The sequence below is a fragment of the Cynocephalus volans genome, chromosome 8 (assembly GCF_027409185.1).
Source record: "Cynocephalus volans isolate mCynVol1 chromosome 8, mCynVol1.pri, whole genome shotgun sequence".
In the NCBI taxonomy this organism is placed as follows: Eukaryota; Metazoa; Chordata; class Mammalia; order Dermoptera; family Cynocephalidae; genus Cynocephalus; species Cynocephalus volans.
The window spans coordinates 10,194,388-10,206,878 of NC_084467.1; the positions used below are offsets into that span (position 1 = coordinate 10,194,388).

The 12,491-nt window shown below is 46.2% G+C and overlaps 1 protein-coding gene across 1 annotated transcript; it reads left to right on the forward strand.

The window, feature by feature from the left end:
• The first annotated feature begins 3,899 nt into the window (after nucleotides 1–3,899).
• On the forward strand, nucleotides 3,900–10,052 carry AADACL3 (arylacetamide deacetylase like 3). Its single transcript, XM_063103697.1, has 4 exons — nucleotides 3,900–4,067; nucleotides 5,108–5,324; nucleotides 7,381–7,444; nucleotides 9,278–10,052. Exons 1-4 carry the CDS (start codon nucleotides 3,900–3,902, stop codon nucleotides 10,050–10,052), a joined length of 1,224 nt encoding a protein of 407 aa, XP_062959767.1.
• Nucleotides 10,053–12,491: the final 2,439 nt, after the last annotated feature.

Here is a 12,491-nt window from a genome sequence, read left to right on the forward strand (position 1 = left end):
GGGTATGTAGGAGGACTTAAGGGCCAGCCTGAGCCTACAGCCCATTGGCCCACATTACACTGGCCATTATGGCTTAACTTAATGCAAGGGAGCCTGGGAAATGCAACCTTCCTATGTGCCTAGGATGAAAATGAAATGGAGTTGGGTGAATTCATAGTATTTATTTTATTTATTTTTTGTCTAGTTTGGGCTGAAGTTTAGATTGATACCGACTTTTCTGAAGGATAATTTGTTAAATGTATCAACAGTCTGAAAATTTTTATCTTTGCCCTATCAGTATCACATGTAGAGACTTTGTTTTTACAGAAATAATTGAGTATTATTAGAACATTTAGGAGAAACCAGAAACAATCTCCACGTCTAACAATAGAGGATAGGCTAAATCAATTATAGCATACACACACAACGGAATAACAAAGTATTCTATAATCACTGAAAGTTATGTTACAGAATTAAATTGGTTGACATAGAAGTGTGACACAAGCAAGTTACAAAAAATATGTCCTATGTGCTCCTATTTAAACACACAACCCTCCCCCCCACACTGGGGTGGATCCAGGTTTTGTGGGGCTGAAGTTCATGAGGCAGGATAGAGCAGGGACTTGCCCCAGGGAGGCTGGGCATGGATATTCAGGCTGCTCACTCTGACACCAGCTTGCAACACCTTAACCACCCTGCCAATCAGCTTGCCCTTCCTCAGAGCCTTGTGGTTTTCTGAGCAGGAAACAAAACCACAAAGTACAAAAACCTTCTCATTCTTTGATTCTCAGAAAAGAGCTTGCTCAAGCAAAAAGGCACCCAAATCCTTTTTCCTCCCCCTTTTTCTTAAATATCCCCCCCATCCCAGAACAATGTATAAGCCCTTCTCTAAGAATTCACTGTGAGGAAATGCCCACACACCCTTCTGCATGTACTTTCGCTTTCCAATAAACTTTGAGTGTGAGTGTGACTCTGCCATGTGAACTTGAAGTTATTGCAGGTTCCTGACAGGATTTTTCCCTTGGGAAGTCCAAGAACCTATGTCTCTGACATCCGTTTATACCATTTTGAGGGATTTCTTGAAGAAAGGAAATGTAAAATTATAAATACAATTTCAGTTTAAAAGGGAAATTGTATTTGTACAAGAAAAGAAATCATAGCAAATTACAACATTTAAGAAGCTGAACACAGTACTACAAACATCACAAAAATTCAGAAAGTATGACTTAAATGCCTGACACAGCTTTATACTACAGATGAGAGACCCTACAGCTTAAACTTCATTAGCATGGGAAAAAAAGAGTCGGGACAGTGATACACAAAAATGAAAACATATTACTTGGGTAACTTCAGAAAAGAATGTTTTAAAAAGCAGGAAGTCTGAATAGCTGAGAGACTATTCTTTTCCATTGTTATAAAACAAATCTTAGTCCTAAACACAGATTTGTAACCCAGTTGCCCTTTGTACAATGAGCTTGGAGTTTCTGCTTAGTCAAGCTTTCCATAGGGAGAGGATGGAAGCCAGTTCGATGATATATGCTTTGTTTTGTTAATTTGAAATTAGCAATTTTAACTGTGAACATTTGCTAATTTGAGATTTTGGGACTGTGCAAAATAAGAAGCCCACGACGAACCTTGCTTGGATATGAGGTCCTCCACAAATTCTACTTAACAAATTTTCTGACCTTGGGAAAGTTACTTAGCCTCAGAGAAGCTCAGCTTCCTTATTCATAAAATGGGCAGAAGAATTGGATCTACCTGAAGGGCTGATGGGGGAACTAAGCATGTTAACACTTGCAAAGGGTCTGGCATAGCACCAGGCACAGAGCTGGGATTGCTGCTTCATTTTACAGATGAAGAAACTGGAAGCAGAGAGAGGGTGAGTTGCCAGCATCACATTGCTAGTGATGCTTGGGGGCAGAAGTTGGAAAGGCACCCAGATGTCTGCCTTCAGGTCTGTGTTCCTTTTACCATGTTGTTCCTCCTCGCAGACAGTGGTGAAGATGCACAGCTCAAATATCTGAATCAGCAAGCTATACTGTGAGAGAGTCCCGTGTCTTCTACTCAAAAGATAAAAGCAAAAAGAAACACACCAGAGTTATGCAGAGTTAAACTAAACGTAGACTTGGGTGTTGCAGAAGTCCTTCAAAGCCTTCATGCTGTTGTTGTAGCAATCTTAATCAGGAGTGGCTAGATGCCATAACAATCGTGCATCTCAGTTGCTTAACACAACAAACCTGCCGAACTTGATCCTGCAACGTTTCACACAGACGCTCCTGGCTGGGTCCTCTCTTGTGCAGCTCCACGCATGACACGGGGATCGGGGCTCTGCCATGATGAGGTTCAACCCTCAGGAGTCCTTCCCTTCTGGAGGGAGGGAGCATGAAGGATTGTGTGGACGCTCCACAGCCAGGCACTGGAGGCTCATGCAGACACTCTCCAGCCAGGAAGTGGCCACAGAACCCTCGCTCACGTCCAGTGGCCAGAGTGCATCCCGTGGTCCCATCCAGATGCAGCAGGGGCTGGAACGTTGTCCTCTCATGTGCCCATGAGCTTTGGAGAACATGTAGAAATGTCTCAGTCTTGCTCCTTGACGTCTCTTAAGTGTTCCACATGCCAGATTCATGCTAGTGCTTCTCATATGGACACCCAATGACCCCACAGGGGGTACTTTTATTATTGTCCCATTTTACAGATTTGGAAACCAAGGCTTACAGAGTATAACTTGCTCCTGATCAGAATGCTGGCATTTGGCAGAGCCAGTTCAAATCCAAGTGTTACCAATCCAGGGTTTCTCCACTTTGACACTATTGAATGTTAGACTTGCTAACTCTTTCTTGTGAGGGCAACCGGTGCATTGCAGGATGTTTAGCAACATCCCTGGCCTGTATTCCTGAGATGCCAGCACCATTCTCCACCCCTCACTGAGCCAGCCAAAAACGTTTCCACATGTTGTCTCTTGGGAGATGAAATATCCCCTGTTTGAGAACCAGTACTTCACCGCCAGAGTGGGAGGGTGGGAGACAAGGCAGATGTTGTCATTGTCAGCACGGATTTGTTGTTAGGGAGAGTTGAGAACAGTGATATCAACCTCTGACCTAACCTGGAAAGGCAAGTAAGCTAAATTTTTTCTGCTTTACAATAAAGAGGACAAAGCCTGTTTATTTATTCCTTTATTCAACAGACATTTTGCTGAGCACCTACAAAATATTACATCCTGATCCAGCCTCTGGGAATAAAACATTCCTGTCCTCACAGAGGTTATGCTCTACAGACAATAAACCAACAAGTGAAGTGTGCGGTATCTCAGGCGATAATGAAGAGGACAGGGAAAGAGTAAACAGTGAAGGGGATGGGCATAGGGATTCTAGTGGAGAGTTAATTTTAAATAAGGTGGCTAGCGGGTGACCTCACTGAGAAGGTGGCAATTGAGCAGAGACCTGCAGGAGGGGAGGAATAGAGCCCAGCTGTTGTCTGGGGGAAGAATGTTGCACAGAGAACAGCCCATGCAAAGGTCCTCGGGCCTCTTCAGCAGGCTGAGGAACAGCATGTGTGGCCAGAGTGGAAGTAGAGAGGGATGATGGGGTCTGAGGGTAGATGGCGGGAATCATGTTTGTGATGTCCATGGTGACTTGGTGGCTTACCCAGGGCCATTTCTAGTAGCAGGGCCAGGATTTAAGCTGTAAGTCTGGACCTCTCTTTTGCAGCTGGATCAGACTGTAAGAGACACTTTCTCCTTGGCATGGGCCCTCTCCTAGAACCACATCCTCACCTGAACCTGTGACTCACCCCTGCTAGGCTGATGTTTGTGGGAGGGTAGGTGGTGACATATAAGTGGAGGAGGTCTGCTGGCCTCAAACGATGTCCAAGTGGCCTAGCTGAGTGCACTTCCTCTTGGCTCTCTGTGAGTTGGCGACAACATGGTGGTCCTGGTCCTGATCGTCCTCGCGGCAGCCTGTGTGTTGGTGTTGGGGGTTGGGCTGTGGGTAGTTTGCAGCCATTTTTTCACTACAGACATCCCTGCAGCCATCAGCCACCCTGTGAAACTGAGGGTCCTCCACTGCTTGTTCCAGCTGTTGGTGACATGGGTGAGCCTTACTTGTTTCCACCTCCTGAGGGGTAAGGAGACGGTTGGGAAAAACCAGAAGCTTCTAGTCCAATTAACGCTGATATCACGAGGCCTGTGGCAGAGGCCGATAGCACATTCTCAAACCTGAATAATCCCCAGTAGGTAGTTCTCAGCCTCTCCCAGTGTTTTTGAAGCTGGTCTGGGCTAATATCCACAAAATGCAAAGCATGTCTTGCTTTCTCAGCTAGCAGCAGCAGAAGAAAAGAGCCCAGTTCTGTCCCTCTGCCCTGACTCGTCTTGCTTTCTGCATGGCCCTCACCACTCTGAAGCTGTGAATACAGAAATGAATTTTTCTGAATCTTTGGGCCCCAAGTACTACCTACCTGCTGGCTAGAGTCTCTAAACTGCAAAATAAAGAGAGAGGTAGCAAATTAGTAAATTAGAGCTGAATGAACAAATCTGTAAAATATGACTTAAAAAACATTTGGGGGCTTTTGAGAGATGGAAAACTGTTTCTGTAGTGTAGTCGGATTCTCTTCCCTGTTCCTGGTGCATGAAATTTATTACAAGACACGTAAATCATGGTGATAATTGTGTTGCCAATATGAATGTACTGTACTTTTGCAAAGGGGTGATGGAAATTGAATACAGAAAACATTTTTCTTGTTTCTTAACGTAATGAAAAGTGATAACAAGAGCATCTTCTCATGAGAAACACTCAGTGGTGGAGAACCCAGGGGCTAGAGCTCCAGCTTCTCACCTCTAGGGATTGCTTTTACCCCAGGAGCCTGATTGTAGAGGCTGGGGTGTAAGATGTTGAGGAGAGTGAGCAGAGAGGGGCCAGCTAACTGGAGCCACGTGGGCAGGGGTGGATCATACTGCAGGTGTGATGGGGGCACTGAGGGGGTCAAGCAGGTCTGTGGTCTAATCTGCCTGCAATTTCCTAAGACTGCTTTCGCCACTTGCAGAGGGCAGGTGTGGCAGCTGGGCTCCAGGTGTCAAGTGAGACGGCCCATGCAGAAACCCTTCTTGACCCATTTCCTCTTCTCTCTCTAACAGGGGACGATTTTTGAGAAACTGAGAATCTGTTCTATGCCCCAATTTGTCCGTTTTATACACGATCTGTACCCCGTAAAGAAGGAACCAGATGTTGCGGTCAAGGATCTCCGATTTGGGACGATCCCTGTGAAGCTGTACTGGCCCAAGGCATCCACCTGCACCCTCAGGCCTGGCATTGTATTCTACCACGGAGGCGGGGCCGCCTTCGGGAGCTTGAGTAAGTCCTTTCCTCAGATCTCCTGCAGGATGGTGGCACCCCCATTTAAAAGGACGTAAAAGAACTATCATCTTCCCCGGCCTTAAAGTCCACTATTATGACCAGGGAACACTGGGACAGCTGGTGGGTCCCAGATCATTCAGGTGGCAAAAATATGGAATGTACTGATCTCCTTCTGGAAGTAACGATATATATATATATGTATATATGTACACATATATGTGTGTATACATATGCACACACATATATGTGTGTATATATATTAAATTCACATAACGTAAAATTAAAGATTTTGAAGTAGGATTCAGTGGCACTTAGTATGTGTTGTGCAACCACCATCTCTATTTAGTTAGAAATGAGGTTATCTTAAATGAAAATAACTAAAGCACATCATTTTGTTTTACATTGGGTATTGCCTGAGACAAATTCTGGCACAGAAAAACAGGAAAACCAAAGATTTGAGGAAAATTCATGAGAGGAAAAAACTCAAAATTGAGACAATTTTATTATCTTAATTGTTTTCCTCTCGCCGATTAGGAGGAAAACACATTTATCTGTTTTCAGCAGTGCTTTCTTTTTCTTTTCTTTTTTTTTTTATTTGTTATGAAAATTCATGAGATACAAAGCTGATTGTCACCACTCATGCCCAAGATGTGATGGCCAGATCTGTACTGGCAGCATGCCGTTTACCACAAGTTGCCATTATATCCTGTGTTCCCTGCCCAATTATCCCCAATGGTTTTAATTTGCATTTCCCTGATGATTAGTGATGTTGAGCATTTTTTCATATACCTGTTGGCCATTTGTATGTCTTCCTTTGAAAAATGTCTATTCAGCTCCTTGGCTCATTTTTTAATTGGGTTATTTGTTTTTTTACTGTGTAATTGCTTGAGTTCCTTGAATATCATGGTTATTAATCCCTTGTCAGATGCATAGTTAGCAAAAATTTTCTCCCACTCTGTAGGTTGTTGTTTCACTCTTTTGATTGTTTCCTTTGCTGTGCAGAAGCTTTTTAGTTTGATATAGTCCCATTTGTTTATTTTTCTTTTGTTACCTGTGCTTTCGGGCTCATGTTCATAAAGTCTGTGCCCAGACCTAGTTCCTGAAGTGTTTCACCTATATTTTCTCTTAGTAATTTTACAGTTTCGGGTCTTATACTTAAATCTTTAATCCATTTTGAGTTGATTTTAGCATATGGTGAGAGGTGCATATCTAGTTTCATTCTTCTGCATAGGGATATCCAATTTTCCCAGCACCACTTATTGAAGAGGCAGTCTTTTCCCCAATGTAGGTTTTTGTTGTTTTTGTCAAATATCAGATGGCTGTAAGCCTGAGGGGTGATTTCTGGGTTTTCTATTCTGCTCCACTGGTCCGAGTGTCTATTTTTATGCCAGAACCATACAGCAGTGCTTTCTAATCTGTGGAATGCCAGGGTTCCATCATAGTAGGCTTTGAGAATAAAGGATTTAGTGCAATGGTAATTTCAGTCTGGTCTTTATGATGAATGATAGTAACAGCCAATATTTATTAATTAATATTTCTCAATATTATTATTTACACGGCATGTGCTATGGAAATCCTGTATGTGCAGTATCTCATTGAAGCCCCCAACACCCCTATGAGATAGATATGATCATTATCCCCATTTTACAGATGAAGAAATGAAGCCTCAGAGAGGTTAAGTGACTTGCTGGGCACTATTTTAGCTCAAGCTAAAAGGCTGCAAAGTTGGGATTTGGACACCGGTTTGTCTGAATCCAGAGCTCACACCCTAAATCTCTGCTCTACAGCCAAACAGATTCTCGGATATTTTAATGAACTGTGGAATCGATCGGGGGTGGGGGAGGAGGTGTGGGCATCTTAGAGAAAGTTGTTCAGACAGTGTGCCACGGAGGGGAAATGGTGAGAAAGTTGCAAGGAAATTTGACAGCTAGAAGCAAGTTTGCAAAACCTAGTCAGCGTGGTCCTAAGTGGTCTATCAGTAAGAAGAGGACAGCTGAGGACAGCCGGCAAAGGGAGCACTCCTGGTGAATGTTAATAACCTTTTATCTTCTAGAAACCCACTATCACATATGCTGTCGTTTGTCCAAGGAGAGTGACTCAGTGGTTCTGGCAGTTGGGTGAGTAAAGGGAATGGGGTAGGTGCCGGGAAGCCAGGCTCTGGTTCGGAGTGCTGGGTGGGCACACGGGAGTTGGGGGAAGACTGGGAGGAGGGGCCGGGCAGGGCGAGGGCAGGCCAGTGAGGAGAGACAGGCAGGGGGAGAGGAAGAGCTGCAGCGAGTAGACAGAGAACAGGAACTCCTTCCTGCGTGTGTGTGGCCCTCGGGTATGTTTAAAAAGAGGTGTTCTGTGCACCCTATCATTTGGAAGCTGGGTGGGTAGGGGTCTTTTAAAGCAGATCAGGTGCAGAGCTTCACCACGGGAGTACTTTTGGGGGGGATAGCTCTTCATTGAGCGGAATAGCCGTGCACATTCTGGACACTTGGCGACTCCCTCTGCAAAATGTGAGTGGTGCCCAGCACTGTCACCAAGATAACCCCAAACACTACCAAATCCATTTCTGAGTGCTCCTGAGAGAAAGGTCCCCCTGGCTGAGATCCACTGAAGGAAGCAAGGGGGAAAAAAGCCCCACTCTCTCTCCTAACTGATCTCTGAGAGTTGCCCCCCCAACCTGGAACCTCAAAGAGGGCTTGGTGGACATCAGATGGGGCAGACGTTGAGGGGTGGGGGACCCTACCCCGGGTCTCCACGTCAGGCCCACTGGACACATAGGAGGAGCAGTTACTACCAGCAGCGTGGTCTCTTGTCTGGTCCATCATCATTAGGGCAGTTCCTCCTGCATAAACTTTCCCTGCAGTTTCATGTAAATGTCCCTGCCATAAAGCAATACCAGTTGCCAACATCTTGGTGGGGATCGATTTCCCAGCTTTCTCGTGACACAGGTAGTTGACAAGAATAAAACATAAAGACATAAATAAAGATGAGAGAGAGAGAGAGACCTGGACAAACTCCTCACTTTACAGTTCTCGGCTCCAAAATGATTTCTAAATGAGATGGAAATCTTCATCCAATTGCTGACACCCTGTGCCTTCCTGTTCTGGTCGTGCCAAAGCAAGAGGCCGTCAGTAGGATGTGCCTGCACATCTCTGGCAGAAAATTGTCTTCTGAATCCAAGGTAGATAGGGTTTTGGAGTTAAAAGCATTTCTGTCCCTGCACGACCCCAGGACAGCCTGGAACAGGCGAGTTGGAACGGAAATGGCTGGCAGAAGGTTTGTTGGTCCTGTAGACTATTTCCTTTAAAAAAAAAAAAAATGTGGCCAGCATTTAAACATGGTGAAATTTCTCACAAAATCTGGATTTCTGAAATCCCCTGTAAAAGAATGAGATCTAGCAATACCAGGCTGGTGTCCCTGCATGGCAGTCATGGTCTAGAGTAGGTGTGGCTGATTTGGGGGAGTCTTGCATGTTATCTGCTGGCCTCTGGTGTTATTTAAGTCTACAAGATGCCCCTCCAAAACCTGTGGGCATGGTAAGTTGAATTAGAATCAAAACCCAAGCCAGCCTGGAGATGCTCATAAATGAATCATAAGACAGGGAGCAGAAACAGGTGTGAGTCAGGGAAGCAGCCTCAGGCAGGTTCAGAAAGACGGAGCTAGTGTTGGTGCAGTCTAAGCTGTTGACCAATAGGTTGATGAAAGGCTGTTGTGGTCACAGCTGGTCCCTTATAGGGCACTGAGACAGAAGGAATGGCAGCTGCCTCTCACTGAGCCTATGTACTAGGCAGAAGGGCCTTATGTCTATCATCTCATTTAAGTCTCACGCTTAAATCACTTGCTCAGATTTCAGAAAGGGAAGTTAATGGAAGGAATTTGGGCTATGAGATGCTGGGCACAGATATTTCTGGCTCTGCTGGAATGAGGAGGGTAGACCATTTTCCTTGATCCCTTTGTAGGTACCGCAAGTTACCCAAGCATAAGTTTCCAGTGATGATAACAGACTGCTTGGTGGCCACCATCCACTTCCTGAAGACCCTGAATGCATATGGAGTGGATCCAGCCCGGGTTGTGATCTGTGGTGACAGCGTGGGAGGAGGCATAGTCTCAGTTATTTGTCAAAAGCTTGTGAAGCGCCCTGACCTCCCCCAGATCCGTGCTCAGATTCTGATCTATGCTGGTCTCCATGCCCTGGATTTCCAACTCCCTTCCTTTCAGCAGAACAGGAACGTCCCGCTGCTCAGTTTGAAATACGCCTTCTACTGCTTGTGTAGTTACCTGGATTTCAGCCCTTCCTGGGAAAGAACCTTAATGAGTGGTGCTCATTTGCCTGTCCATGTCTGGGAAAAGTACAGGAAGTGGTTGGGCTCAGAAAACATCCCAGAGAGGTTTAAGAAGAGAGGCTACCGACCCATGCCCCGTGAACCCCTGAATGAAGATGCTTATCTGGAGACAAGCACCGTTCTGGAGGTGACGTGTTCACCCCTGATCGCAGAAGATGACGTAGTGTCTCGGCTCCCAGAAGCTTGCATTGTGAGCTGTGAGTATGATCTTCTCCGGGACCATTCGCTGTTGTACAAGAAGAGGTTGGAGGAGCTGGGAGTGCCGGTGACTTGGCACCACATGGAGGATGGATTCCACGGAGTTCTCAGCACCCTTGACCTAGGCTTCTTTCACTTCCCCTGCTCCACGAGAATCCTGGACGCGATGGCCCATTTCATAAAGGGGTTGTGATTGTCTCTCTCTACTGCTGGAGCTCCAAGGGTGGATCCTGCTGCCATCCAGTCCCCCTGGGGCTCCCTGTGGCTGATTCAGGTGATGCTAATGGGACTAGGGAGTGGTAGAGATTGCTATCTCCTTCCTGGTCCAGGTTCTAGAATCATGCAATTCATATTTCTGGTGTCTAGAGGAGAGCAGTGGAAGAGACAGTTGTGGGGGGATGTGGGTGGGGCCCTCTGTCCATGTTCACTGTTGGGAAAATTTGAGCCGACAATCTTTAGTGGCTGTTTTTGACAGTGAATTAGCATTTAAGTGTTGCTCAAAGCCTCCCTAAGGTAGAGTCCAGACTGTTCTGACTGATCCAGACTGTGTGAGACACGAGTGTCTGCTTGGCTGGACCTTGCAACAACACAGGGACATCTTGTGCAATCTTGTGGGGCTTTTCCAGTATGGCTCAGAGGGTAGAGCTCTAATGTTCTAGGTTGCTGGGTGGTGGTGGGGGGGGACACTTTTCCTGCTGCTGCCCAACCTCTGGGCTCAGAGCCTTGACTTCCCAGGCTGGAAGAGTTAAGACAGAATGGGTATATTTTCCATGGTGGTAGGTACCTAGTGGCAGATGAATACAGCCTAGAGCTGCCCGACTGGGGGAGCGAGAACTTTCCTAAAAGAAGGGTAAATGAATATTGGGTGGACATCAATGGTTGCTCTACTAAAGAAGCTAAATTGAACCCTGAGTCAAGGTACTTGGAAGTGACAAGAGATATCAAGGACCACTGGGCAAGTTGACCAACTGCCCCTTAGGAATAAAAATTCCTTTGAAAGAGATGGCTGGGCTCTCACTCTGGCCTCCCCTGGTCTTCAGGAGGTTCTGCTCTTGATTTGTCGGTGATTTTATCAGGCAGGATCCAAGTCTACTGAACAAAGGACTCTGTGCATGCTCTTAACTTGCTTTCAGTTGAATATTTGTGCTGAAGTGTGGAGCAGAGAGGAATCCCATTGCATAGCTTCTTGAGCCATTCACAGCTGAGCAGCAGGCGGGTTTGTTGAAGAAACAGGAACCACCCCCTGAAAACACATCCTGCGGTGGTCACTCAGCTGTTGGAGAGCGCTGGAATCAGAGAAATCAGACCCTTCCGAGACAGGTGTCTGAGTTGAGGCTGGGTAGGCTCCCCGAATTGAGTGTTGCTTTACCCCTGCCTCTGGAGATGAGTGGAGGAACATGAGCTGATCTTTTGGAAAGTTGGGTGGCTGGCTTTTCTCCTGCAGGGTGGTGAGGAGATGGCGAAGGACTGTGCCCACTGAAGATGAATGGGTTACACTTGAAGAGGCTGGGAGTGCCCCTGGTCAGACTCATGTCCAGGGCTGCTTCCTTCTGCAGATTGTGGGAGAGACAAAGTGCTTTCACTCAGTGGCTGGTGGGGTAGATTTCAGGGTCCAGTGCTTCTCTCCTTTACTTTGTGACTTCATTGCTCTCCTTCCTACAACCCATTCATGAGGCTCAGGGAATGGAAAAGGGATGGAAGTGGATGTTCACTGAGTGCCAGTGATGTGCTAGGCACTCCACCGGGCCATTTAAATTTGCCCCCTCATGTGCTCCTCACATGAATCCTGCAAGGTGAGTATTCTTAAACTGAGGCTTCGAGAGATTAACAAAACTTGCTTCTGTCTCTTTCCAGGTGAGATCAAGGGCAGCTGACTCAATAGATGGCCCAAGCCCACGTGGCTGGCCTGGCCCTGTGCATTGCAACACCTATGTGCCTGACAATGACACTCCCTACCATGCCCCGTGGCCCATTAGCCCAGAATTGCTGCTCTTTTCTCCCCCATCATTCAGGATTAAAATGGAAGACACTATTGAGCCACATCACCTTATTGGAGTCATTTTCCATTCAGCTAGTTGCCAGCTACTGTCTGATCTGAGTCAGGTAAAGTCCAGTGTATTTGCCATCTAGTTTCCTTTACTTTCATAACTGTAGCATTCTCTAAGTCTGAATGACTTTGGGATAGTCATTGGAAGGCCCTCCAGGAATGCACAGCTGAGATGCCCAGCTGACACTACTCAAGGGAGGTAGACACACACACACCTTTAAGCCCAGAAACTCAGGGAGTATCTTCTCAATAAATCCCCAAGTCTTCCCTAGAAAGATCTACCAGTTAGCTCAAGGCAAGTATCATCTGATAAAGGACAACAATTTGAGTTGCATCCCAAATTGCTTTCTTCGGTTTGTAGGCAATTAAGGACGAGGTACTGGGACAAACTTGAAAAACTAGCAAAATTTGTCTCTGCCTCTTTTCCCACCACTTCCCTTTCAGTGGCTGCCTCAGCTATTCCTCACCTCCACCCAGGACCTCCCTGCCTTTCTGACTCCAAATCTTGTCTCCTTGTCCTCGTGCACACTCTGTTCCAGAGTGCCTGCTTGCTCCCTCCTCTTATTCCTGGACTAGTATGAGCTA

Bases quoted from the DNA above. Each gene is read 5' to 3' on its own strand.
- AADACL3 (XM_063103697.1), top strand. From the start codon at position 3,900: ATGGTGGTCCTGGTCCTGATCGTCCTCGCGGCAGCCTGTGTGTTGGTG. The intron at 5,325-7,380 runs GTAAGTCCTTTC...TTTATCTTCTAG, and splicing joins GGCCGCCTTCGGGAGCTTGA to AAACCCACTATCACATATGC. The intron at 7,445-9,277 runs GTGAGTAAAGGG...ATCCCTTTGTAG, and splicing joins TCAGTGGTTCTGGCAGTTGG to GTACCGCAAGTTACCCAAGC.